This window comes from Nomascus leucogenys, chromosome 5, assembly GCF_006542625.1.
Source record: "Nomascus leucogenys isolate Asia chromosome 5, Asia_NLE_v1, whole genome shotgun sequence".
In the NCBI taxonomy this organism is placed as follows: Eukaryota; Metazoa; Chordata; class Mammalia; order Primates; family Hylobatidae; genus Nomascus; species Nomascus leucogenys.
Window position 1 is genome coordinate 62,729,409 of NC_044385.1, and position 26,294 is coordinate 62,755,702.

General features: G+C 41.0%; 2 protein-coding genes across 3 annotated transcripts; one reads left to right on the forward strand and one right to left on the reverse strand.

Annotated features, from left to right (window-relative positions):
• Nucleotides 1–1,030: 1,030 nt before the first annotated feature.
• Nucleotides 1,031–2,421, reverse strand: MRPL57 (mitochondrial ribosomal protein L57). Its single transcript, XM_003279173.4, has 2 exons — nucleotides 2,333–2,421; nucleotides 1,031–2,139 (listed from the first exon to the last, which is right to left on the reverse strand). The coding sequence occupies exon 2, from the start codon at nucleotides 2,132–2,134 to the stop codon at nucleotides 1,826–1,828; it is 309 nt and encodes a 102-aa protein (XP_003279221.2). The 5' UTR covers nucleotides 2,135–2,139; nucleotides 2,333–2,421; the 3' UTR covers nucleotides 1,031–1,825.
• Nucleotides 2,422–2,510: 89 nt separating this feature from the next.
• SKA3 (spindle and kinetochore associated complex subunit 3) lies at nucleotides 2,511–24,289 on the forward strand. Of its 2 annotated transcripts, XM_030813257.1 has the most exons (9): nucleotides 2,511–2,677; nucleotides 6,334–6,395; nucleotides 6,511–6,676; nucleotides 10,611–11,022; nucleotides 17,210–17,295; nucleotides 19,060–19,145; nucleotides 20,930–21,133; nucleotides 23,231–23,349; nucleotides 23,878–24,025. In XM_030813257.1, coding segments are annotated over exons 1-9 (1,239 nt in total). In that variant the 5' UTR covers nucleotides 2,511–2,574; the 3' UTR covers nucleotides 23,879–24,025. The 2 variants fall into 2 exon arrangements, with proteins under 2 accessions (XP_030669117.1, XP_030669118.1); XM_030813258.1 differs by lacking the exon at nucleotides 23,231–23,349 and having other exon boundaries at nucleotides 2,514–2,677; nucleotides 23,878–24,289.
• The last annotated feature ends 2,005 nt before the right edge of the window (nucleotides 24,290–26,294 follow it).

Here is a 26,294-nt window from a genome sequence, read left to right on the forward strand (position 1 = left end):
TCAACTGGTAAATTATATGGTATACTAAATTATTTTCAAAAAAGATATTTTTATTATTTTATATATATATATTTTTTGAGATGGCGACTCACTCCCATCAGGCAGGCTGGAGAGCAGTGGCACGATCTCAGCTCACTGCAACCTCCACCAACTGGGTTCAAGCAATTCTCCTTCCTCAGCCTCCCAAGCAGCTGGGATTACAGGCATGCATGACCAAGCCTGGCTAAATTTTTTTTGCTAATTTTTATATTTTTAGTAGAGACGGGGTTTCACCATATTGGCTAGGCTGGTCTCGAACTCCCGACCCTGTGATCCGCCCACCTTGGCCTCCCAAAGTGCTGGGATTACAGGCGTGAGCCACCACGCCCAGTTAATTTTTGTATTTTTAGTAGAGATGGGGTTTCGCCATGTTGGCCAGGCTGGTCTGGAACTCCTGACCTCAGGTGATCCTTCTGCCTAAGCCTCCCAAAGTGATGGGATTACAGAAGTGAGCCACCTTGTGGGCCTCAGCCATATAACTTTGACAAAGTTGTGTGTCTTCCCAGTCAATCCTGGTTTCTCCTTTATTCTTGTTCCCACAGACGCAATTCTGATTTTTTTCCCCACCTAAATTTTCTTTTTCTGTCGCCCAGGCTGGAGTGCAGTGACACAATCTCGACTTACTGCAGCCTCCACCTCCTGGGTGCAAGCGATTCTCCTGCCTCAGCCTCCTGAGTAGCTGGGATTACAGGCCTCACCACCGCACCTGGCTAATTTTGTGTATTTTCAGTAGAGACAGGGTTTCACCACGTTGGTTGGGCTGGTCTTGAACTCCTGGCCTCAAGTGATCTGCCCGCCTCAGCCTCCCAAAGTGCTGGGATTACAGGCGTGAGCCACCCCGCCTGGCCATATATTATTACTATTTTAGATAGGGTCTCGCTATGTTGCCCAAGCTGGACTCAAGCAATCTTCCCGAATAGCTGGGACTACATGCAAGCACTACAGCACCCTGCCAAAATAGCTTAAAAAATACACCTTCCTGTAACAGTTCTGATAAACATCTTTTACTTCGTTTATTTTTCTTTTTTGAGATGCAGTCCCCCAGGCTGGAGTGCAGCGGTATGCTCTCGGCTCACTGCAACCTCCGCTTCATTGCAATCTCTGCCTCTGAGGTTCAGGCGATCCTCCCACCTCAGCATCCCAAGTGACTGGGATTGCAAGCCTGCACCAACATGCCCAGCTAATTTTTTTTGTATTAGAGACGGGTTTTATCACCTTGGCCAGGCTGGTCTTGAACTCCTGACCTCAAGTGATCCGTCCGCCTTGGCCTCCCAAATTGTTGGGATTACAGGCGTGAGCCACCGCACCCGGCCTCTTTTACTTAGCTTAAATGTCCAATTTTAGTAGTAAAATCCCGGAAAATGTTTTTAGGAGTTTTTTAATGTTTAACTGAAAAGCTCATATTTCCTTTTATTTTTGGGCAATTCTTAAGGTAAGCAAACTAATGTTGCATGATAAAGCCCCCATCAAGTATCTCATACTTAAGCAAAGACCTCAAATCATAGTCTGTGGCTTTATTGCAGCTTTCCTTCAAAATATCATCTGTGACTAAGGAAATCCCTATCTTCCTATCAGACTAAAGAAAGGAGAGGACAGCAATTAGACTTTAAGTATTGGAGGGTTTAGAGCCCTAGATATTCTATATGCAGACTACTCATGTTTGTTTGTTTTAATAAAGACTGGTCCAAAGGCTCATTTTCACAGAAGCTAGTTTTTCAGTTCCAGGACCAGGTAAAGATGGGCAGCCCCGTGATCCATAAAATCCAAGGGTGACGACGACTCAGGATTAGGACCATTTCTTGGTGACATTGAGATGGTCGAGCTGGTCCGCAATGAATCTATGCGGGGGGAACTTGGAAGTGGCGGCCGCCTTTATGGCCTCGAAGGCTTCCCTCCTGCGCACCGCGGCGTGGCCGCGCTCCTGCTCCCGGGTCATGTAGGGCATGCTCAGCCAGTAATGGTTCTCCGCCTCGATCTCCAGGCGGCGGATCATGTTCTGCTTGACGCGCAACGACACGAACCGCGGCCGCCGGTGCTTCCCGATCCACTGACGGCCGGGAATGCGGTTGCGGCAGAGGAGCGCAGTCAGGAACATGGTGCCTGCGGAAGAGAGGGACGGGCTTTGCGGACGCGAACTGGCGCGACCGGACCTGGAGAGAGCAGCGGGCGCGCGCTCCAACTCACGCCTACGGGAGTTCCCCCACCGCCTCCCCTCCAGAGAAGCGGGGAGCCCAGCTAAGGCCAGAGGCGAAGAAGGCGCTTCCTAAAGAAGTGAATTCGCACACCTACTCACCAGCCGGGCTGCTCAAGACTCCACGTCTCCACGGCTGCCGGCAGACGCTGTAGCGTAAGCGCACCCGTCTCGCGGGGTCTCCTGGCGCCTCGGCGAGAGACTTCGGCTCTCGCGAGAGAGGACTGCGCCTGCGCAGAGCCGAGGACGAGTCCGGCGCCGAGAGATTCAAACTAGTGGCGGGAGGCTGTGAGCTGAGCGGTGGGGTCCGCGTACGCCTGGAGTCCTTCCCCGCTGTGGTCAGCATGGACCCTATCCGGAGCTTCTGCGGGAAGCTGCGGTCTCTGGCCAGCACGCTGGACTGCGAGACGGCCCGGCTGCAGCGAGCGCTGGACGGAGAGGAAAACGGTGCGTGAGGCGGGCGGCCCGGGCACGGTGCGTGGGGTGCGCCGCGGGCGGAGGGGCGTGGCGAGGGGACGGTGTGTCCCACGAGAACCGCCAGGCACTGACGGCGTGGACGGCTGCCACCGGGGCGCAGGGCGGGTGCTGCGCGTCTCAATGCTAGGCGTTTGGCGTTAGCGTAGCTCTCGGGCCTGTTTATGGTTTATTCCTACGAACCCTTGTCGCGTGTCCGTTTTAGTCCCATGTACAACCCCAAGGCTCTCCTGAGATAATGAAAGTAGCACTATTACGTTGTGAACAGAGACAGCAGCACTTAAGAATAAGAACCTAAGTTAACAGATTGAGCTCATAATACATATAGTAATTTATACGCGATATGCTTTCGTCACATACAATATGTGTGCTTGTCAATAAAATACCATGTAAACCTAAACAGTTTCTCTTAGAATCAAGCTATTTAACGTTGTTCTTTACACGATACTTTACACATACAGTGACTTTCTTCTCACCCAGGTGGTCCACAGTTGCAGTAAACTTCTGTGTTTTTCCCTCTAAACCATGTTACCAACACAAACACTAGTACTCAACAGTGCTGGGGTTTAAAAAAATATGTGTATATAAATAAAGCAAAATTCACCATTCCCCTTTTTATTAGAGATTTTTTAAATTGTTGAAAATGTAGTTCAGATTTTAGAATTATTTCATAAATGTCATAATTGTAATGTGCTTTAAAATATTACACCCTGCAAACTTTTACTTTAATTATATAATGAATGATCTCCAGTCACTTGAAAATGTCTATTTCTGCCGGGCGCGGTGGCTCACGCCTGTAATCCCAGCACTTTGGGAGGCTGAGGCGGGCGGATCATAAGGTCAGGAGATCGAGACCATCCTGGCTAACACGGTGAAACCCCGTCTCTACTAAAAATATAAAAAATTAGCTGGGCGTGGTGGCGGGCGCCGGTAGTCCCAGCTACTCGGAAGGCTGAGGTAGGAGAATGGCGTGAACCCGGGAGGCGGAACTTGCAGTGAGCCAAGATCGGCCACTGCACTCCAGCCTCGGCGACAGAGCAAGACTCCGTCTCAAAAAAAAAAAGATTTGGCCGTGCATGGTGGCACACGCCTGTAATCCCAGCATTTTGGGAGGCCGAGGTGGGTGGATCGCCCGAGGTCAGGAGTTCAAGACCAGCCTGGCCAACGTGGTGAAACCTCGTCTCTACTAAAAATACAAAAAAATTAGCTGGGCGTAGGAGCGGGCGCCTGTAATCCCAGCTACTGGGAGGCTGAGGTGGGAGAATCGCTTGAACCCTGGAGGTGGAGGTTGCAGTGACCCGAGATCGCGCCACTGCACTCCAGCCTGAGCGACAGAGTGAGACTCCATCTCAGAAAAAAAAAATTATCTTCAGATGGCCATTAGGAATGTGAAAAGACATCAATTTCATTAGTCATCAAGGAAATGCAAATTAAATCTCAATGTAGTACAGTTGCATACCCAGCAGGATAGCTAAAACAAAAAGGAGAAAATTACCAAGTGTTTGGAAAGATGTGGAACAAATGCACTTTGTTGTTGTTGTTGTTGTTGGAGCAGTACGCACTTTTTTTTTCTTTTTTTTTTTTAATTTTTATTATACTTTAAGTTTTAGGGTACATGTGCACAACGTGCAGGTTTCTTACATATGTATACATGCGCCATGTTGGTGTGCTGCACCCATTATCTCGTCATTTACATTAGGTATATCTCCTCATGCTATCCCTCCCCCCTTCCCCCACCCCATGACAGGCCCCGGAGTGTGATGTTCCCCTTCCTGTGTCCAAGTGTTCTCATTGTTCAATTCCCACCTATGAGGAGAACATGCGGTGTTTGGTTTTTTGTCCTCGCGATAGTTTGCTGAGAATGATGGTTTCCAGTTTCATCCATGTCCCTACAAAGGACATGAACTCATCATTTTTTATTGCTGCACGTGGTGTATATGTGCCACATTTTCTTAATCCAGTCTATCATTGATGGACATTTGGGTTAGTTCCAAGTCTTTGCTATTGTGAATAGTGTGGCAGTAAACATAAGTGTGCATGTGTCTTTATAGCAGCATGATTTATAATCCTTTGGGTATATACCCAGTGATGGGATTGCTGGGTCAAATGGTATTTCTAGTTCTAGATCCCTGAGGAATCGCCACACTGACTTCCACAATGGTTGAACTAGTTTACAGTCCCACCAACAGTGTAAAAGTGTTCTATTTCTCCACATCCTCTCCAGCACCTGTTGTTTCCTGACTTTTTAATGATGGCCATTCTAACTGGTGTGAGATGGTATCTCATTGCGGTTTTGATTTGCATTTCTCTGATGGCCAGTGATGATGAGTAGGAACAAATGCACTTCTTATGCACTGCTGGTGGGAGTGCAAACTGTAAAAATCATGTTGGAAAACTAGCATTATTTACTGAAGTTGAGCATATGCATAACATATAATCCAGCACTTTTTCTAAGTCTCTTAACATACAGAAATATGAATACATTGGTACCAAAGACATGTTCTAGGAAGTTCAAAGCAAGAGTATTCATAATAGTTCCAAACTAGGCACAATCCAAAGTGTTTCAACAATAGAATAAATAAATTTGGTATCACGCTGTGGAAATACTACACAGTAATGAACATGGATTAGATTACGAACTTGGAAGAATGTAACAGTTGAGTGAAAGAAGCCAATCGCAAAAGAGTACATATTGTATGAGTCCATTAAATCAAGTTCATAAGTGACAAAACTACTTCATGGTATTAGAAATCAGGGTAAGGTGGCCAGGTGCGGTGGCTCACGCCTATAATCCCAATACTTTGGGAGGCCGAGGCGGGTGGATCACTTGAGGTCAGGAGTTCAAGACCAGCCTGACCAACATGGTGAAACCCCCGTCTCTATTAAAAATATAAAACTAGCCAGACGTAGTGGCGCACACCTGTAGTCGCAGCTACTTGGGAGACTGAGGCAGGAGAATCGCTTGAATCCGGGAGGTGAAGGTTGCAGTGAGCCAAGATCGCACCATTGCACTCCAGCCTGGGCAACAAGAGCGAAACTCCATCTCAAAAAAAAGAAAAAGAAATCAGGCTACAGTTTACCCTTGTGGGGAAGGGAGAGACTGTAAGAGGGCTTCTAGAGTTCTAATAAGGCTCTGTTTCTCCTTCTGTTTCTTGAGCTGAGGGCCAGTTGTGCAGGTATGCTCATTTTATAAAGTTCATTAAACTACATACTTAGGATTTGTATGCTTTTCAGTATGTATGTTATACAGTCATGTTACTTAATGGGGATGCATTCTGAGCAACGTTAGGCAATTTTGTTATTGTGCAAACATCATAGAGTGTATGTAACACAAACGTAGATGATATGATCTACTGCATACCTAGGCTATATGGTGAAGCCTATCACTCCTAGGCCACAAACCTGTATAGCATGCGACTGCATTGAATGCTGTAAGCAACTGTAACATTATGGTAAGTATTTGTGTATCTAAACATAAAAAAGGTGTATTATCTTATGGTACCACTGTCATATGTGATCTGTCATTGACGAAAATGTCATTATAAGGTATATGATTGTATAATATTCTTTTTCTTCCTCCTTTTCCTTACATTTATTGGACTTTTTTTCTTTCAATATTCATATTGAAGACTTTGAAGATTATCCAATGAGAATTTTATATGACCTTCATTCAGAAGTTCAGACTCTAAAGGTATCACTCCTACAATATTGATTCATTATTTTTTTGTGGCGAGTAATTTTTTTATCCTAAATAGATTTAGTCAGAAGTTAGAGAAATTAAAATGGACTTTCTTTATTCATAAAAGGATGATGTTAATATTCTTCTTGATAAAGCAAGATTGGAAAATCAAGAAGGCATTGATTTCATAAAGGCAACAAAAGTACTAATGGAAAAAAATTCAATGGATATTATGAAAATAAGAGAGTATTTCCAGAAGTATGGATATAGTCCACGTGTCAAGAAAAATTCAGGTTTGAATAACATCATTTTATAGCATTTGTTTTAGTATTGAAGAAACAAGGCAGCATGATTAACTAAGACAACTGTAGGCTTGGCTATGGTTTTTAGTTCTAGCTCTGTCATTATCTGATGCTTATTTGATAAATATTTAGTCAACTCTTACTGTGTGGTATGCTTTTGGAGTGCTAATCAGGGGTGTAATATAAAGACAGTCCTTGCTCTCCTTTCCAAAATGCCAAATGAAAGCTAGCACAATGCTAGATTTAGCACATTTAGGCTAGATGGCCTATTTAAATGAAAAACTACAAGATAAATCTTCAAAACGTGGGATAAGTCGTTTCTCGTTAGCCCTGAAAATAAAAGCTGAGAGACCTCAAGGCATGTTATTTCATTTTTCTTGTTCACAGTGTTCTCTTCCATAGAGATACTGGCTACAAAATTTGACGAAGTCCTTTTTTGACTCTAAAATTTTAATGAAGGGCAGTCTATCATAGTGGTTTAGAATTTGGAGCCAAAATGCCTGATTTCAAATCTGTATTCCACCACTTAATAGCTGTATTATTATCTTTGTCAAGTTACTTAACCTTGTGCCTCAGTTTCTCATTTTTAAAGTGGGAATGTTTAGTATATCTATCTCATGAGATTGTATAAGGATTAAATAAGATAAAGTTGCTTAGAGCAGTGCCTAGCATGTCAGTCACCCAAAGTTAATTATTAACTGTTATGGATTGTTATGCCCATACCTCCATACCTCTGAATGACTAACTTCAGTGTCTTCATTTCTTTTTTTTTTTTTTTGAGATGGAATCTCGCTCAGTTGCCCAGGCTGGAGTGCAGTGGCGTGATCTCAGCTCACTGCAAGCTCCACCTCCCGAGTTCACGCCATTCTCCTGCCTCAGCCTCCTGAGTAGTTGGGACTACAGGGGCCTGCCACTACGCCCGGCTAATTTTTTTGTATTTTTAGTAGAGACGGGGTTTCACCATGTTAGCCAGGATGGTCTCGATCTCCTGACCTCGTGATCCGCCCATCTTGGCCTCCCAAAGTGCTGGGATTACAGGCGTGAGCCACAGCGCCCGGCCCAGTGTCTTCATTTCTATTATTAAATTGAACAAGTATGTATTGAGGATGTGTGTGGCAGGTAAGTTAAACAGTCCATGTGAGAGGGGCACAGTGGCTCATGCCTGTTATCCCAGCAGTGTGGGAGATTGAGGCAGGAGGATCACTTGAGGCCAGGGCTACATAATGAGACTCTGTCTCTACAAAAAATTCTTTTACAAAATTAGCTGGGCATGGTGGTGCACACTTGGAGTCCCAGCTGGAGGCTGAGGCAGAAGGGATCCCTTAAGCCCAGGAGTTCAAGGCCGCAGTGAGCTACTATCATGCCACTGCACTCCAACCTGCATGACAGAGCAAGACCCTGTCTCAATAAATAAAATACATACATACATACCTACATACAAATAACCCATACTACCACCACCACCCCCCGCATGGAATCATAGAATTCAGTTGACTTTGGTGTGAAAGAGCCACAGATTCAAATACTGGCTCCACCAGTTATTACATGCGTGACCTTGGGTAATTTCTCTAAGTTGCTTTTTCCTCACTTATAAGATGGGGATAATAATATCTCCCTATGGAGTAGTGATAATGATTTATTAATCTCTGAAATGACAGCCCTGGGATAAATACATCAGTAGGTTTTTGGCAACTCTTGTAGCATTTCTCAAAAGTAACAGAAAGCATAATGCCAAAACAACTCAGTGACTCAGAAGCTCTTCAAAGGAACAAAAACTATGAAATCAAAATATAAAACTTTAGAGATTTAAACTCAAGGCTTTTAAAACAAAACAAAACAAACAAACAAGAAAGTATATAACTGGCCAGGCACAGTGGCTCATGCCTGTGATCCCAGCATTTTGGGAGGCCAAGGCAGGCAGATCACCTGAGGTCAGGAGTTCAAGACCAGCCTAGCCAACATGGTGGGACCCTGTCTCTACTAAAAATAGAAAAATTAGCTGGGTGTGGTGGCGTGTGCCTGTAATCCCAGCTACTCGTTAGGCTCATACAGGAGAATTGTTTGAACCCAGGAGGCGGAGGTTGCCATGAGCTGAGATTGCACCACCACACTCTAGCCTGGGTGACAGAGCAAGACTCCATCTCAAAAAAAAAAAAAGTATATAACCTATTAATGGTTGAGAAACTGTATATCTTTGAAATGCTCTCCTATTATTTTTCTCAACTAGGTGTTTTATATAGGTGTTCCAGACTAACTTAGGATACAAACTTATCTTTATGTAGCAGTCTTTGCTATTTAGCTGAGGCATCTGGAAGTTATGAATCTAAAATAATATCATACTGTGTGTTAAATCTGGAACACAGTTGATTCCATACTGTCATGAAATTTTAAAATATAGTTTCATGCCAGGTGCAATGGCTCACGCCTGTAATCCCAACACTTTGGGAGGCTGAGGCAGGTGGATCACTTGAGCCCAGGAGTTCAAGACCAGCCTGGGCAACATGGCGAAACCCTATCTCTACAAAAAGTACAAAAAATTGTCTGGGCATGGTGGCACATGTCTGTAGTACCAGCTGCCTGGGAGGCTGAGGTAGGAGAATCACCTGAGCCCAGTGTTGGGGGTGTGACTAGCTGGGGCTAGTGTTGCAGGTGGTAAAGGAATTTACCAAGACAGTTGTAGGTAGAGAAAGGCAGATTTATTAGCGAAAGTATGAAAATACATTGCAAGGTTGCAATGGGCAGTACAGCAGAGAAGGGGCTGTCTGCAAAGAGGCAGAGGCTGAAGGGAAGTTTTATAGGGTCATGCTGGAGGCAGGCTAGGTACAGAACAAGGTTGTTGTGACCAGGCATGGTGGCTCACATGTGTAATCCCAGCACGTTGGGAGGCCGAGGAGGGCAGATCACTTGAGCTCAGGAGTTCTAGACCTTTCTAGGCAACATGGTGAAACCCTGTCTCTACCAAAAATACAAAAAATTAGCTGGGCATGGTGGTGCATGCCTATAGTCCCAGCTTTGGAGGTTGAGGCTGCAATGAGCCGAGATTGCCACTGCACTCCAGCCTGGGGGACAAAGTGAGACCCTGACTCAAAAAATAAAAATTAAAGAAAAAAAAAGGAACAAAGTTGTTGTGCCTGCAGGTTGTTTGTGATTAGCCTTTTCTCAGAACAGTTGTTCATTGTTCTCCCAACCTGGGGTCTTCCCCCATTGTTGCCTACTTATCTGTGATTGTGCCACTGCACTCCAGCCTGGGCAACAGTCAAAGCTACAGAAAATATATTCTGATGCTCACTAAAGTCTGAGAAAAAAAAAAATTAAGAAAAACTAGTAAATCACATTAAGGATGTAAGAAAATTGGACTTTTATTTGTGAATATTAATTTTTCATCTTGTAGCACTTTAACTTGCTTGCCTTCTCTAATGTATAATCACAATGGGATATGGGTGCACAAGAGATACATGTCAGAACTTTATTAAAGGGACAATTGAAATAACATTTCAGCTGAGTGTGGTGGCTCATGCCTGAAATCTCATCACTTTGGGGGGCCAAGGCAGGAAGATCATTTGAGCCCAGGAGTTTGACACCAGCCTGGGCAACATGATGAGACCCCATCTCTATAAAAAAAAATTTAAAAATTAGCTGAGCATGGTGGCACACCTATAGTCCCAACTACCCCAGGAGCTGAGATGGGACGATCACTTGAGCCCAGGAGGTCGAGGCTGCAGTGACCTGTGATCACACCTCTGTACTCCAGCCTGGGTGGCAGAGCGAGACCCTGTCTCAATAAATACTAAATAAATAAAATGTTTAGACAATCGGAACTTTTGCTGATTTGGGAAATTTCAGATAAGCTGTTTTCTGTTGTTTTTGTAAACATGAAGTTTTCCATTTTGATGTTTGACCAGAATATTCTGATTTTTCCTCTTAGTACACGAGCAAGAAGCCATTAACTCTGACCCAGAGTTGTCTAATTGTGAAAATTTTCAGAAGACTGATGTGAAAGATGATCTGTCTGATCCTGCTGTTACAAGCAGTTGTATTTCTGAGAAGTCTCCACGTAGTCCACAACTTTCAGATTTTGGACTTGAGCGGTACATGGTATCCCAAGTTCTACCAAACCCTCCACAGGCAGTGAACAACTATAAGGAAGAGCCCGTAATTGTAACTCCACCTACCAAACAATCATTAGTAAAAGTACTAAAAACTCCAAAATGTGCACTAAAAATGGATGATTTTGAGTGTGTAACTCCTAAATTAGAACACTTTGGTATTTCTGAATATACTATGTGTTTAAATGAAGATTACACAATGGGACTTAAAAATGTGAGGAATAATAAAAGGTAAGCAGCTCTGTTAAAAGGCATATTTTATCTAGCTTTCTAAACGTTTTGTATTTATTGATTTTTTTCCAGAAGAAATATAATGTTTCAGACAACATTTTTGCTTTGAAAAGTTTTCAGATATTTATTTATTTTATTTCAGTAGGTTTTAGGGGAACAGATGGTGTTTGGTTACATCAATAAGTTCTTTTTTTTTTTTTTTAATTTTTTGAGACAGAGTCTCGCTCTGTTGTCCAGGCTGGAGTGCAGTGGCACGATCTCAGCTCACTGCAAACTCCACCTCCTGGGTTCATGCCATTCTCCTGCCTCAGCCTCCCGAGTAGCTGGGAATACAGGCACCTGCCACCACGCCTGGCTAATTTTTTTGTATTTTTAGTAGAGACGGGGTTTCACCATGTTAGCCAGGATGGTGTCGATCTCCTGACGTCATGATCCGCCCCCCGCCTGGGCCTCCCAAAGTGCTGGGATTACAGGCGTGAGCCACCGTGCCTGGCCAATAAGTTCTTTAGTGGTAAGGTTTTCAGATACTTTATATTACAGATCTTCTCGAATCACCAATACTATCAGTAAAGTGTGAGCTGTCGGTTTCTTCAGGTGAGAGACTATAGAAGAAGTGATAAGGGCCTGAAAAAAAGATGATATTTGTAGGCATAGAAAAGAGGGAATAAAATTAAAGGGGTAAAATTAGTAAGAACTTGTGATTGATTTGCTCTGGAGACATGGGAAAAGAGGATGATCTAGGATAAACCCCAAGTTTCTGTTTTGTTGCTTGGGATGATATTAGAACAAGAAAAGAATACCTGGAGTATGGGGGGATAGGTGATGTGTTTACATGTTGATTTTGACATTGTTAGTGCCTCTTCATGCTTAGGCATTCTAATATCAGTTTAAAGCTCAGTGAAGAACTCAGTGCTAAACTAGATTTGGGAGTCATTAGCATGGAAATGGTGATTAAAACCGTAAGAGTTACAATGAAAATACCACTTATCAAAGTAGCCAAGCAGTGTCTATAGATAAATACTTATCATTAAAAACTGTTACTATTAAAGCAGGAAAATAAACATTCATGTCAAAGAAAAAACCCCCACAACTCTGGGGAAAAAAACACTAAAGATAAAATTTTAATCCAAAAGATTTTTAAAAGAGTAGAATTGATAAACCTAAGAACTGGTCCTTATCTAAACATAAATACAAATAAGGGCATTAAGAACTAAGGACTATATTGTGTGTTTTGTTTGTTTGTTTTGTTTTGTTTTTCAGACGGTCTTGTTCTGTCCCCCAGGCTGGAGTGCAATGGCTCGATCTCAGCTCACCGCGACCTCCACCACTGGGTTCAAGTGATTCTCGTGCCTCAGCCACCTAAGTAGCTGGAATTGCAGGCGCACACCACTACATTTGGCTAATTTTTATATTTTTAGTAGAGACAGGGTTTCACCATGTTGGCCAGGCTGGTCTTGAACTCCTGGCCTCAAGTGATCCACCTGCCTCGGCCTCCCAAAGTGCTGGGTTTACAGGCGTGAGCCACTGTGCCTGGCCTATGTTTTTATTTTTCTAAGCTATCAGAAAATATCGTAGGGTATAGTATTGGGAAATTTGAAAATTTCAGATAAATGAAAGTTTTGGAAAATAATACAAAATGATAAAAATTGACTTGAAGTAGAAAACCTGGGTAGACCAGTAATCAGAGAAGAAAACTGAAAAGTTATCAGATAACAGGCCAGGCACAGTGGATCACTTGAAGTTAGGAGTTCAAGACCAGCCTGGCCAACAGGATGAAACCCTGTCTCTACTAAAAATACAAAAAATTAGCTGGGTTTGGTGGAGGGCGCCTATAATCCCAGCTACTTGGAAGGCTGAAGCAGGAGAATTGCTTGAACCCAGCAGACAGAGGTTGCAGTAAGCTGAGATCACGCCACTGCACTCCAGCCTAGACAACAAGAGCAAAACTCTCCAAAAAAAAAAAAAAAAAAGTTATCAGATAACAAGCTCCAAAAAGCTCTGAGCATAGATGGTGTTTTGGATGAATCCTTTCTAATGTTATGTCATGTCATGTTACTGTTTTGAGACAAGGTCTTGCTCTGTTCCCAGGCTGGAGTGCACTGGGGCAATCTCAGCTCACTGCAACCTCCGCCTCCTGAGTTTAAGTGATTCTCGAGCCTCAGCCACCCGAGTAGCTGGGACTGCGGGCATGAGCCACCACGCCTGGCTAATTTTTCTATTTTTAGTAGAGATGGGGTTTTGCCACGTTGCCCAGACTGCTCTTGAACTCCTGGGCTCAATTAATCCATCTGCCTAAGCCTCCCAGAGTGCTGGGATTACAGGTGTGAGCTACCACGCCCAGCCTAACATCATTCTTGATGCTCTGGCCAGTGTAATGAGATAAGAAATAAGAAATATTTCTGTGTCGCACTTCTAGACCATTTTGTACCTAGGCAACTCAAGCAAATCACATGAAAAATATATAGAAATAATAAAATTCAAGTAAGAGACTGCTAGAAGATATATATTTTATATAGTTACACAGGGCAACTATTTCGTTATATATTTATTTATTTATTTTTAGAGACAGGTTCTTAGTCTGTCACCCAGGTTGGAGTGCAGAGGCATCGTCATAGCTCACTGCAGCTTTGACTTCCTAGACTCGAGCAGTCCTCCTGCCTCAGCTTCCCAAGAAGTAGGTGGGACTACAGGTGTGGACCACCATGCCTGCCTAATTTTTTTTTTTTTTAACTTGCTGTAAAGACAGGGTCTCACTGTGTTGCCCAGGCTAGTCTCTAAGCCCTGGCCTCAAGTGATCCTGAAGGTATTTTTGAAGTAAAGATGATTCAGTAAATTATACTGGAACAATTAGTTAACTGGAAAAAAATCAAGTCATCTCTGCCTCAAGTCAACATAAAATATAGATCAAAAAGATAAATATTTAGATAATTATTTAAAAAGTAAAAGAAAATATAGATAAGTTATCTGTTTAAACAGTGAAAGAGTATACTGCAATTACCAATATGCTTGTAATTGCAAGAAACCTGTAAATTAATTGACATGATTAAACATCTTAACAATATTTGTTTATTCTATTCAGAAATATGGAAGGGAACATGAGTCAGGCATGGTGATTCATGCCTTAGTCCCACCTGCTTGGGAGGCTGAGGTGGGAGAATCACATGAACCCGGGAGTTTGAAACCAGCCTGCGCACCATAGCTAGATCCCGCCTCTAAAAAAAATAAAAATAAAATAAATAGACTGGAACATGAAGCATATAAAGGACAAAAAATAAACCAAGAAAATAATTGCATTGAGGGCTATTACACACATACTGATAAGAAACCACTGACACACCAAAAGCAGCCTAGGCAATGGACAGGAATAGATATGACTAATAAATATTTTAAAAACAGTTTTGTCTATCAAAATAGTACAAAGCATATTTGTTTTAACTGTTAGAAGAGTACAATGAAATATGTGTTCATATATCATTGTCAGGAATGTATCATGGAAAGAGTTGATTCTTAAATGTTTAAAACCTTTTACCTAGTCATTTTACCTCTACAAAAACTTGACAAACATTTTGGCACAGTAGTGTTTATTACAGCCTGATTTTAAATGGGGAGAATTGGAAAGAACCAAAATAACTAACAGTAGAAAGTAGTTAAATTATGGCATGACATCAAAGCTAGAAATCATAGTAAAGAATATGGATAGATTTAATCACATACAAAATTTAAACCACTGTATCATAAAATATTTGACCAACGACAAAGCAGGAAAAGTTTTATAACATGATAAAATAAATATATGTGCATATATATGTTATATAGATACATAACATGTTTTAAAAACCCATATGCAGTCATTAGTGAAAGACAGACATCCCAATTTTTAAAACGAGCAAAGACATGAATTAACAAAAGAAGAGGCCGGGCGCGGTGGCTCACACCTGTAATCCCAACACTTTGGGAGGCCAAGGTGGGTGGATCACTTGAGGTCAGGAGTTCGAGACCAGCCTGGCCAACATGGTGAAACCCTGGCTCTACTAAAAATACACAAATTAGCCAGGCGTGGTGACAGGCACCTGTAGTCCCAGCTACTCATTAGGCTCATACAGAAGAATTGTTTGAACCCAGGAGGCAGAGGTTGCAGTGAGATGAGATCATGCCACTGCACTCCAGCTTAGGTGACACAGTGAGACTCCATCTCAAAACAAAAAAACCCCAGAAGAAATACAATTGACCAATAAGCATATGAACACTTTTAGCCTTGCAGGTAATGAAGGAAGTTCAAATAAAAAAATGAGATGTCATTTTTCAACTATCCAGATGCGTATTTGGATAAAACATATCCAGATGTTTTTATTTCCAAGTTTTAACTAGGCTTGTTAATGTTAAGAGAGAGAATACCAAAAAAGACAGGTTATGTTCAGTGTTGATAAGACATAAGAAAATGCTTTTATAATGCTGGTGGCCACTGGTGAATCTTTCTTAGGGAAAATTGTCAGTGTATATAAAAGCCTTTATGAAATTTTACTTAAATGAACAAATTCAAGGAAAACAAAGTGTGCAGTTATATATATATATATATATATACAGTTATATATATATAAACATATATATATAGTTATATATATAAACATATATATAAACAGTTATATATATATAAAGTTATATATATATATATAAAAACATTTCATTTATAGTTCAAAAGCACAAAAATTATATTAAGAGTACACAAGTAGTTAAAGTACCAAGCAAATCTAGACAGAAATTTCCCTCTGTAGGCAGAGATGGGTACCAAGTTGGGAAGCGTCCACAGAGGACTACACAGGTACTAGTAGTATTCTTTCTTTCTTTCTTTTTATTTTTAGAGACAGGGTCTCACTGTCATATTTTGGTTCTTTCCAATTTTCCCCTTAAAATTATAAATAAGCTGTAATAAATACTACTGTGCCAAAATGTTTGTTGAGTTTTCTTAGAGGTAAAATGACTGGGTAAAAGGTTTTAGACATTTACAAATCAACTGTTTCCATGAAACATTCCCAACACCCAGGCTAGAGTGCAGTGGCAGGATGATAGCTCACTGCAGCCATGAACTGGGTTCAAGTGGTTCTTCCACCTCAGCCTCCTGCGTAGCTGAGGCTACAGGTATGTGCCGCAACTCCCAGCTCATTTTAATTCTTTTTTATTTTTTGTAGAGATGGGGTCTTGCTTTGTTGTGCAGCCTGGTCTCCAACTCATACCCTGAAGAGATCCTCCCACTTTGGCCCTGCAACAGGCATAAGCCATTATGCCCAGCCCTTTTATTTTTAGAAATTTTGTACAACATATATATTCTTTTGTATATGTGCCATACTGTATACACACTTTTAAAAAACTGTTTTACACAATGAACAGGCATAGTGGCTCACACCTGTAATCCACACCTGTAATCCCAGCACTTTGGGAAGTCAAGGTGGGTGGATCACCTGAGGTCAGGAGTTTGAGACCAGGCTGGCCAACATGGCGAAACCCTGTCTCTACCAAAAAAATACAAACATTAGCCAGGCACAGTGGTGTACGCCTGTAGTCCCAGCTACTCGGGAGGCTTAGGTGGGAGAATCGCTTGAACCTGGGAGGTGGAGGTTGCAATGAGCTGAGATTGCACAACTACACTTCAGCCTGGCAGCAGAGCAAGACCGTGTCTCAGAAAAAAAAAAAAAAAAAAAAAAATTTACACAAGATGTTAAAGACAGCATGGGTCATTATGTTTAAATTCAAAACTGGAAACTTGTAAGTGAAAATCAATCCTGAACTATCCTGTATTCAGTGATACTCTTTATAACTATTTTACAGACATCTGTGTAATTGGCTAGGCAATGGTAATCATATGACAGGATCAGTCATTTTAGTCTTAAAAAAATGGCAAGTTTTTAATCTATATGTGTACACTGGTTATAAAATTCCACTTTAGGATTTTGAAGCCCCATCAGTTACATAGTTCCCTTTTTGAACTAATAAGTTGAACTTAATGGTCCTTAACCTTTTTGTACCATGGATACGTATTAGAAAAAAGAAAAGAATTTGTTTCATGGGACTTCTATACCATAAAGCATAACTGAATGTTTGTCCAAACTTGATATTTAGTAAGGTTAAATTTTTTCCCAGAGATTGAATGTTAACTTTTTTAACCTTGTAATTTCCCTATGAATCACGCCAGTGAGGAGGCCGTAGAGACAGAATCCAGGCTTAATGATAATGTTTTTGCCACTCCCAGCCCCATCATCCAGCAGTTGGGAAAAAGTGGTAAGTATAAGAATCAAGTTACTTCTCAGGAACATTTTTCCCAAACCATCCTTGAACAAAATTGATTTCATCATCTTAGACATTCTAATAGTTTTCTTCATCTGTTTAATTCCTAACATTCGATTACATTAAGTACCATTTCATTCAGCATGATTTTGTCCAAGAGAAAGAAAATTTTCTGGTATGTTTTTAATACTCTTGATTATATTCAATATTTGTCAGCTTGTTATTAACATTTTAATCTGAAACTTATATGTTTATTCACCAATCTTTTGATGTAGAGCCATAATACTTTTAACCTATTGATTAGAGTTGTACATTATCTTTCTTATATAAACCACGCACGGAATACATCAGCTGCCAATTTAAATTTTGGTTTCTTTTGAATAGCTCAGTAACTTAAAGAAAATTTTCACACAGAGTTTTCATATTTGTCCCAGCAAACATTGGTGTTCATGAAAAAGCAAAATAAAAAAATCCTAGAGTTTTATGATTTTTTTGTTTTGTTTTCGAGACAGGGTCTCACTCTATTGCCCAGACTGGAGTGTAGTGGCACAATCTTGGCTCACTGCAGCCTCAACTTCCCAGGCTCAAGCAATCCTCTCAAGTTGCTGGGACTACAGGCACACACCACGACGTCCAGCTAATTTTTGTATTTTTTGTATAGATGGGGTTTCGCCATGTTGCCCAGGCTGGTCACAACTGTAGACAACTCACTGCAACCTCCGCCTCTTGGGCTCAGCCAGTCCTCCCACCTCAGCCCCCACGTAGCAGGGACTACAGGCGTACACCACCATACCCAGCTAGTTTTTGTATTTTTTTGGTAGAGGGGTTTCACCATGTTGCCCAGGCTGGTCTCAAACTCCTGGACTCAAGCAATCTGCCCACTTTGGCCTCCCAAAGCACTTCATCCTTTTTAATTGATAAATAGTATTCTACTGTATATATGAGCCATATTCATTTGCTGATTAAGAGGTAGTGTTTTTATTTTTTATTATTATAGGCAGTGCCCTAAGGAAATTTTCCCTTGTGCATATGTTTCTCATATCTAGGAGTAGAATTGCCAGGTCAAAGGGCATGCACATTTTTACTTATTCTAGAAAATGCTGAATAGTCAGCTAAGAGTGGCTGTTAAGGTTTATCTTCTCACTAGTGGTGTTGAGTTCCTGTTTCTCCGTCTTTTCCAGTACTTGATGATTTTTAGACTTAAGATATTTTGCCAGTTAGATTGTTTTTCTAACATATTTACCTTTTCTCTTTGTTGTTTTTTAAGGTTTCCTCGAGGGATACTATGTGTTCTAGATAGCAATTGTCTATATATGCATGGGTCTCTCTTGTTCTTATCTTTAATGTTTCCATCCCTGGTTAATGTTACACTGTTTTTAACTACTGTACCTTTGGAGTAAGTCCTGCCATCTTGGAAGGCAAGTGACCTGTTCTCCCTCTTCCTCCTCCTTTGTCAGAAGTTTGATAATTTTCTCCATAAAGGTTTTACACCATTTTTAATAGATATATTTTTAGGTATCTTGTCTTTCTTGCTACTGTGAAAAGTATCTTTTTTCAAATAATATGTGTAATAGTTTGTTGCTTTTATGTTTAATATATATTACAACACAACTATTTGTTATTGTGTATTACTCTTGCATCCTTGCTGAACTTTATTAGTGCTAATGATAATTACCTAGGTAAATATGAGATTTTTTCCTGTCCAGTTAAGCATACTGTAGTTATAATTTTTTAATGACCATTTTATGTGTCTTTTAGATGCCGAGTATACCAACTCTCCTTTGGTACCTACATTCTGTACTCCTGGTTTGAAAATTCCATCTACAAAGAACAGCATAGCTTTGGTAACTTTCCATAAAATTGAAAGCCACAATCTTTCTCCTAAAGACAAATACACTACTGCTTGCAGGCTCAAAGAGTCTGTTTAGAAGACATGGATGAATCCAGCTTTTAGGAGTGTATTTACATTGCATTTCTGGAGGGTAGCTTGGCAGCATAAATCAGTTGCTCTAAAAAATATTTTTCATACCGTTAAACCACATCTCAGAATTTTTTCTAAGGCAAATTGGGAGAAAGATTTAAAACAAGTTATAGAGTAAGGAACAGCATTATTTATAAGCACAAAACATGGGAAACAATATAAATATCGAATGATATCAAAGAACTAAAACACAGCAAGGCATATCCATAAGATCAGGTGTTACGTATACTATCATGTTTTGAAAAACAGATGAGAGCATATAAAAAGAATGTTTTCAAGAAATATTAATCATATGGAAAATGATGTGTGTGTATGTACACACACACATATATATATACACACATATTTTAAGGAAAAAGTGGATAGAAACAGCAAAGTGTAGTTATCTCTGGGTGATAAAATTATGGGTGATTTTGTGCTTTTTTCCCCTCAATTTTACCAACAAATAAATTTAATCAGATTTCATCAAATCAAAACCTTATCCCTCTTTAGTCAGTATGGTCACTTAACCAATGCTATAGAAAACCAATACTGTATTAGGGTATCCAATAGAATTTTCTATAATGATGGAAATCTTTTATAGTCTGCACTGTCCAATATGGTAGCCTCTAATCACGTTATTGAGCGCTGAAAATGTGGCTAGTATATCTGAAGAACTAATATTTAATTCTTTAAATTTTATTTAATTTTAATTAGCTTAAAATTTAATTTAAAGAGCCCCATGTGGCTGTGGCTACTATATTGGACAGTGCAGCTGTGGATGAACACAGGGCTGTGTTATCAATTGAAGTATCAGGTTATCTGCCTGTTAGTACCTGCCATTTACAATTAATCTACTCCTTATGTTCACGTGGAAGGTACCCTACTGAGGTGACACTCTATCCTCTCTCTGTTAACTCTGACCTGAGAGAGATGAAACGACTTACCCAACTGGCTGATTTAGCATGAATAATCTGCATACTAAACTTACCTCTGATCTGCTTTTCCTTTTGGGAGGGCATGTGGTAACATTTGTTCATGCTGTGATTTCCGTCTGACTACACTCACTGTTGCCTGAGATGGGGTGGGAGTATCCATCTAAATCTTTGGTTCATTCTATTTAGTTATGACATTAAACGTTTTTTTTTTTGGTTTTTTGTTGTTGTTGTTTTGAGACGGAGTCTCACTCTGTCACCCAGGCTGGAGTGCAGTGCCGTGATCTTGGCTCACTGCAACCTCCACCTCTGGGTTGAAGCAATTCTCCTGCCTCAGTCTCCTGAGTAGCTGGGATTACAGGCACGCGCCACCACACCTGGCTAATTTTTTGTATTTTTAGTAGAGACGGGGTTTCACCATGTTGGCGAGGCTGGTCTCAAACTCCTGACCTCATGATCGGCCCACCTCGGCCTCCCAAAGTGCTGGGATTACAGGCATGAGCCACCACACCTTGCTGACATTAAGCTTTAACTCAACCTATATTAGTAATGAAGATGATATTTTGTCCTCTGTATGCCATTTGTTCTTGATTTTGTTTAGAACTTGGTCAGAGAAGATGGGGCATGTGGAGGCCTATTAGAGACCCCAATAGAACTAACAAATGATTAACTATTTTTATTTACTACATTATGTTATATTACCATAATTTAATGGTTTATTTTTATTCAATAGGTATCCACAAATTACCCATTATCAAAAACAAATAGTTCATCAAATGATTTGGAAGTTAAAGATCGTACTTCGTTGGTTTTAAATTCAGACACATGCTTTGAGAATTTAACAGATCCCTCTTCACCTACGATTTCTTCTTATGAGAATCTGCTCAGAACACCTACACCTCCAGAAGTAACTAAAATTCCCGAAGATATTCTCCAGGTTATTTTTCCAGGCTATTTTTTTTTTTCTGATATTCTTTTCAAAATGAAATATTTAAAGACCTGAAACTGCATATAAGCTGTCTTATTTATCATTGGGCTAATGTGCTAATTTTGGTGATGAGAAAATCTAAATTCTGAGCTGTCAGGATCTTATTTTCTAATACTTGTTAAACTGTGGTTTCCATGTCGATCATGGTTCCATTAGAAGTGTTGCTGGCAAAGTCAGAAAAGTCATTTACCCTACAGTTTCCCAGAGCCAGGGTATCATGAATAACATACCAGTGTTTCTTAAACTTGAGACTTCTTGGACCTCAGTTTAAGAAACACCGATTGATGTATATTAGAATATAGTCATGTGCTGCATAACATTTTGGTCAATGATGGACTGCATATGCCACAGCAGTCATAAGATTATGATACTGTATTTTTACTGTACATTTTCTGTGTTTAGATACACAAGTACTTATCACTGTGTAGCAAGTGCCTGCACTATTCAGGACAGTTACATGCTGTACAGGTTTGTAGCCTAGGAGCAATAGGCTATACCATATAGCCTAGGTGTGTAGTAGGGTATACCATCTAGGTTTGTGTAAGTACTGTGATGTTCACACACGATGAAATCACCTAATGCATTTCTCAGAATGTATCCCTATTGTTAAGTGATACCTGACTGTATCTGATTCTTTAGTATTTAACAGCAGTTACCATTAGTCTACTAATCACTTATAACAACTGCCAATTCTAAATAACCAGTCTGATTCTTTGACATTCCCCCTCCTTAATAGAAGTTACAGTGTTTGGCAATTATTACTTACACGTGTGGAATTCATAATAGCCATTCTAGAAATCTTCCTGACTTACGGAGACCCATGAGAAGGATAAATCACTTCGGAAAATACTCAGATGCCATTAGAACTGACTTATGCTAGGATATCAATAAAGTACTTGTTATCCTTTTTTCTCTGTCTTTTCTGCTTCTCTGGAAGATACAATAAATTGCATGAAGGAGCATCTTCTGTCTTTATGAAAATTATATAGTTTCCACTTCTCAATGGTTGCTTCATCTCTCCTTATTTCTTTGTAAAAGGAAGGAAGCCTTATATTTACCATATCACCCCTTTATGCATGAAAAAATTATAGCTGATATTTCATGTTCTCCTTTCATAATTTTTATAATTGATGACCTTCCTTTTGAGCATTCGTTTTACATCTTTCCTTTGTGTATTTTCCCTAACATCTTTGTTAAGGCTTAATTTCCTCTCAGGGATATATTGCTACTTGTTTTCACTAACCTCAGTCAGAATGCATTTTAGGCTTTAAAAATCAGTCCTTCGCATCCAAGTTAAATTTCTAGTATCTCCATCTTTTCATTGCTGTTAGCATGTCTTTTTTTTTTTTAGACTGAGTCTCGCTCTGTCTCCCAGGCTGGAGTGCAGTGGCATGATCTCAGCTCACTGCAACCTCCGCCTCTGGGGTTCAAGTAATTCTTGGGCCTCAGCCTCCCGAGTAGCTGGGATTACAGGTGTGTGCCACCACTCCTAGCTAGTTTTTGTATGTTTAGTAGAGACGAGGTTTTACCTGTTGTCCCGGCTGGTCTCGAACTCCTGACCTCAAGTGATCCACCTGCCCTGGCCTCCCAAAGTGCTGGGTCTGGCCGAGCGCAGTGGCTCACGCCTGTAATCCCAGCACTTTGGGAGGCCGAGGCGGGCAGATCACGAGGTCAGGAGATCGAGACCATCCTGGCTAACACGGTGAAACCCTGTCTCTACTAAAAATAGAAAAAAAAAAAAAAATTAGCCGGGCGCAGTGACGGGTGCCTGTAGTTCCAGCTACTCGGGAGGCTGAGGGAGGAGAATGGCGTGAACCTGGGAGGCGGAGCTTGCAGTGAGCCGAGATAGCGCCACTGCACTCCAGCCTGGGTGACAGAGCAAGACTCTGCCTCAAAAAAAAAAAAAAACAAAGTGCTGAGTCTACAGGCATGAGCCACCATGCCTGCCCCATAGCTTTTATTGAACATTTTATAACTTCTTCCAAATTTGGGTTATGTTGTTCATATGGCTCGATAAAAAGGAATTTGTGTTTTTTTTTTTTTTAGCTTTTATCAAAATACAACTCAAACCTAGCTACTCCAATAGCGATTAAAGCAGTGCCACCCAGTAAAAGGTTCCTTAAACATGGACAGAACATCCGAGATGTCAGCAACAAAGAAAACTGGTATGTTACCTTTGTAAAGAAAGTTCATGTGTTATTTGAGAACATTTAAAAATTAACATTTGACCATCCTGGCCAACATGGTGAAACCTTGTCTCTACTAAAAATACAAAAATTAGCCAGGTGTGGTGGTACACACCTGTAGTCCCAGCTACTCAGGAGGCTGAGGCAGGAGAATCGCTTGAATCTGGGAGGTGGAGGTTGCAGTGAGCCGAGATCATGCCACTGCACTCCAGCCTGGCAACAGAGCGAGACTCCATCTCAAAAAAAAAAAAAACATTTGAATATTAGTAAAAATTTTGTTTTTAATTGACATTTGCCAGCTTAAGTTAATAGCCTGTGTCTATCTTTTGATACAGAACTTGTGATCCCTGAATCTCAGATTCCCGAATTATCCAGTTTAATGATATCAGTGGGAATCTATCCTCAATTATTTTATAAGTGTAAAATATATGGCCACAGTATTGTGTCATTTGTCTTAATGGCTTTTAATTTTATTAAATTGATATTTGTTATTTGTATCTGTTGCAGAAATTCCAGTGGATCTATCCATTACAGAAACTGAACAGAATGAGGTGAAAGCCGAGCTGGACCGATTTTACCATTCACATTCCCCTGCCTCTGTCCCCCTTTAAACATTGACCCATTTTAAAGACAAACATGAACATTAACATCATAACACGCTTTTTATGAAGTTTCGATAAGGTTTAACCTTAGTCTTGTTGACATGTAGTCCAGTCATTCACTCTTTAAGGATTATTAGTGTTTCATTGATACTAAATTACCCAGCTTAATTAACAGAATGGTTTAAGTAGTACCAGGATGTAGGACAAGTAATTTTAAAAATATAAAGGTGTTTGCTACTCAGATGAGGCCGCCCCTGACCTTCTGGCCAGGGAGACATTGCTGCCAGCCAGCTCTTCCTTCCCATCATCTCCTTTCAGGACCGACCGTCCCACACCTTTTACTTCCTCAGTGCTGTCTGAAGATGCAGTTGCTGTTTGCAAACCACAGGAACACCAGTTAAACTAATTAGGAAAAGAGGGAGATTTCCAGGCCTGGGTAACTATATACTGTGACCACTGGAGGTGGAGACAGGTCTCGACAGTTGGGACCAGGAACTCTGCTGTCAGGTTGTGAGTTTTTTTTTTTTTTTTTGGTTTTTTTTTTTTTTTTTTTTTGAGACGGAGTCTTGCTCTGTCTCCCAGGCTGGAGTGCAGTGGCGTGATCTCGGCTCACTGCAAGCTCCGCCTCCCGGGTTCACGCCATTCTCCTGCCTCAGCCTCTCCGAGTAGCTGGGACTACAGGCGCCCGCCACCGTGCCAGACTAATTTTTTTTGTATTTTTAGTAGAGATGGGGTTTCACCGTGGTCTCGATCTCCTGACCTCATGATCCGCCCGCCTCGGCCTCCCAAAGTGCTGGGACTACAAGCATGAGCCACCGCGCCTGGCCCCAATGAGTTTTGTTTCTCTTTTCTCCCAGCTTTTCACTGTGTGGGGGTCTTTTCTCTCATGTCAGCTCTTTCTGTCACATGGCAGCTGAGCTCTCACGCTCCACTCTGCAGCTTGGACACCCAGTAGACCCCGAATCTCTCTCTCTGAAAGGTTCTGAGCGCTCATCCTGGGCCAGGGGCCCTCCTGTGCGCTGTTAGCTATGGCCACAGGAGCCTCCGGAGCTGCCTGGTAGCTTCAGGCTGACCTGCTTATCAAGCCTACGATCCTTCTGATTTAAGTACAACTGAAAGTATTATCTAATTAAGTTCATGGTAGTGCTTTTGGAGAACTTGTCAAATTACAGCCAATGAGAAAATAAGGACCTAGCATACTGTGGAGAACCATTAAAAATTTGAGAAGAAACAACAAGTATTATGTCAACTTACTTCAAAGGCTTAGTTTTGGGAATTTGATGCAGTAAAGATTACCCTGTTTTATGATTGTTCCTTGAAAGTCAAATGGGGGACCTGTCCATTGTGCTCTATTAATCTTGTCAGAAAACTGTCACCAAAACAAAACTTGACTTTGTCCTTGTTCTAGGAGTTACTGGGTAGTTGTAAGTATAATTTGTGTTAAATATAATGTAAAATAAAATGTTAAGATACTTAGTTTTGTTTTTCAAAGTAAAGCTCTAGTCAGCCTTATGTATGCCATTGACTCTGAAATGTATACCAGCCTTTCACTGTGTACTGTGTGTATATAAATCCACAGAACCGGATGAGCTGCTTAGGGAGGGAATGTATTCAAAGTGTACCAAGGACCAAATCCTGGAGTTCTCCCAACTTCACAGGCTGGAAAGGGGCAGAGTAATGTAGCAAAGGAGACTGAGAAGAGGCCAGTGAAGTAGGAAGAAAGTATTTCAAGGAGAGTGATGATTCTGTGAATATTGCTGAGAATTCAAATAAAAAGAGGACTGAGAATTGACTGTTGGGTTTGGCAAAGTCAATGTTATTGACAACATTGATTAATTTTGATGGAGTGCTGGTACTAGAAGTCTGTAGTGGATGGAAGAGAAAACAGCTGAGGAGGTAAAACAGTGGCTTTAGGCAGCTCTTTTGAGGAGTTTTGCTAAAGAAGGGAAGTGAGAGAAGGGGTAGTAGCTAGAAGAGGTTATGTAGTGAAGAGGTTTTTTAAAGATGAGTGTATTAGTCTGTTCTCACGCTGCTAATAAAGACATACCCAAGACTGGGTAATTTATAAAGGAAAGAGGTTTAATGGACTCACAGTTCCACTGGCTGGGGAGGCCTCACAATCATGGCAGAAGGCAAAGGGGGAAGCAAGACACGTCTTACATGGTGGCAGGCAAGAGGGCATGTGCAGGGGAACTACCCTTTATAAAACCCTCAGATCTCGTGAGACTTATTCACTATCATGAGAACATGATAGGAAAGACCCACCCCCATGGTTCAGTTACCTCCCACTGCATCCCTCCCACGACATGTGGGAATTATGGG

Excerpts from the sequence above, each read along its gene's own strand:
- MRPL57 (XM_003279173.4), bottom strand. The coding sequence starts at position 2,134 with ATGTTCCTGACTGCGCTCCTCTGCCGCAACCGCATTCCCGGCCGTCAG.
- SKA3 (XM_030813257.1), top strand. The coding sequence starts at position 2,575 with ATGGACCCTATCCGGAGCTTCTGCGGGAAGCTGCGGTCTCTGGCCAGC. Across the intron at positions 6,677-10,610 it reads ACGTGTCAAGAAAAATTCAG|TACACGAGCAAGAAGCCATT; the intron begins GTTTGAATAACA and ends TTTTCCTCTTAG. Across the intron at positions 19,146-20,929 it reads CAAAGAACAGCATAGCTTTG|GTATCCACAAATTACCCATT; the intron begins GTAACTTTCCAT and ends TTTATTCAATAG.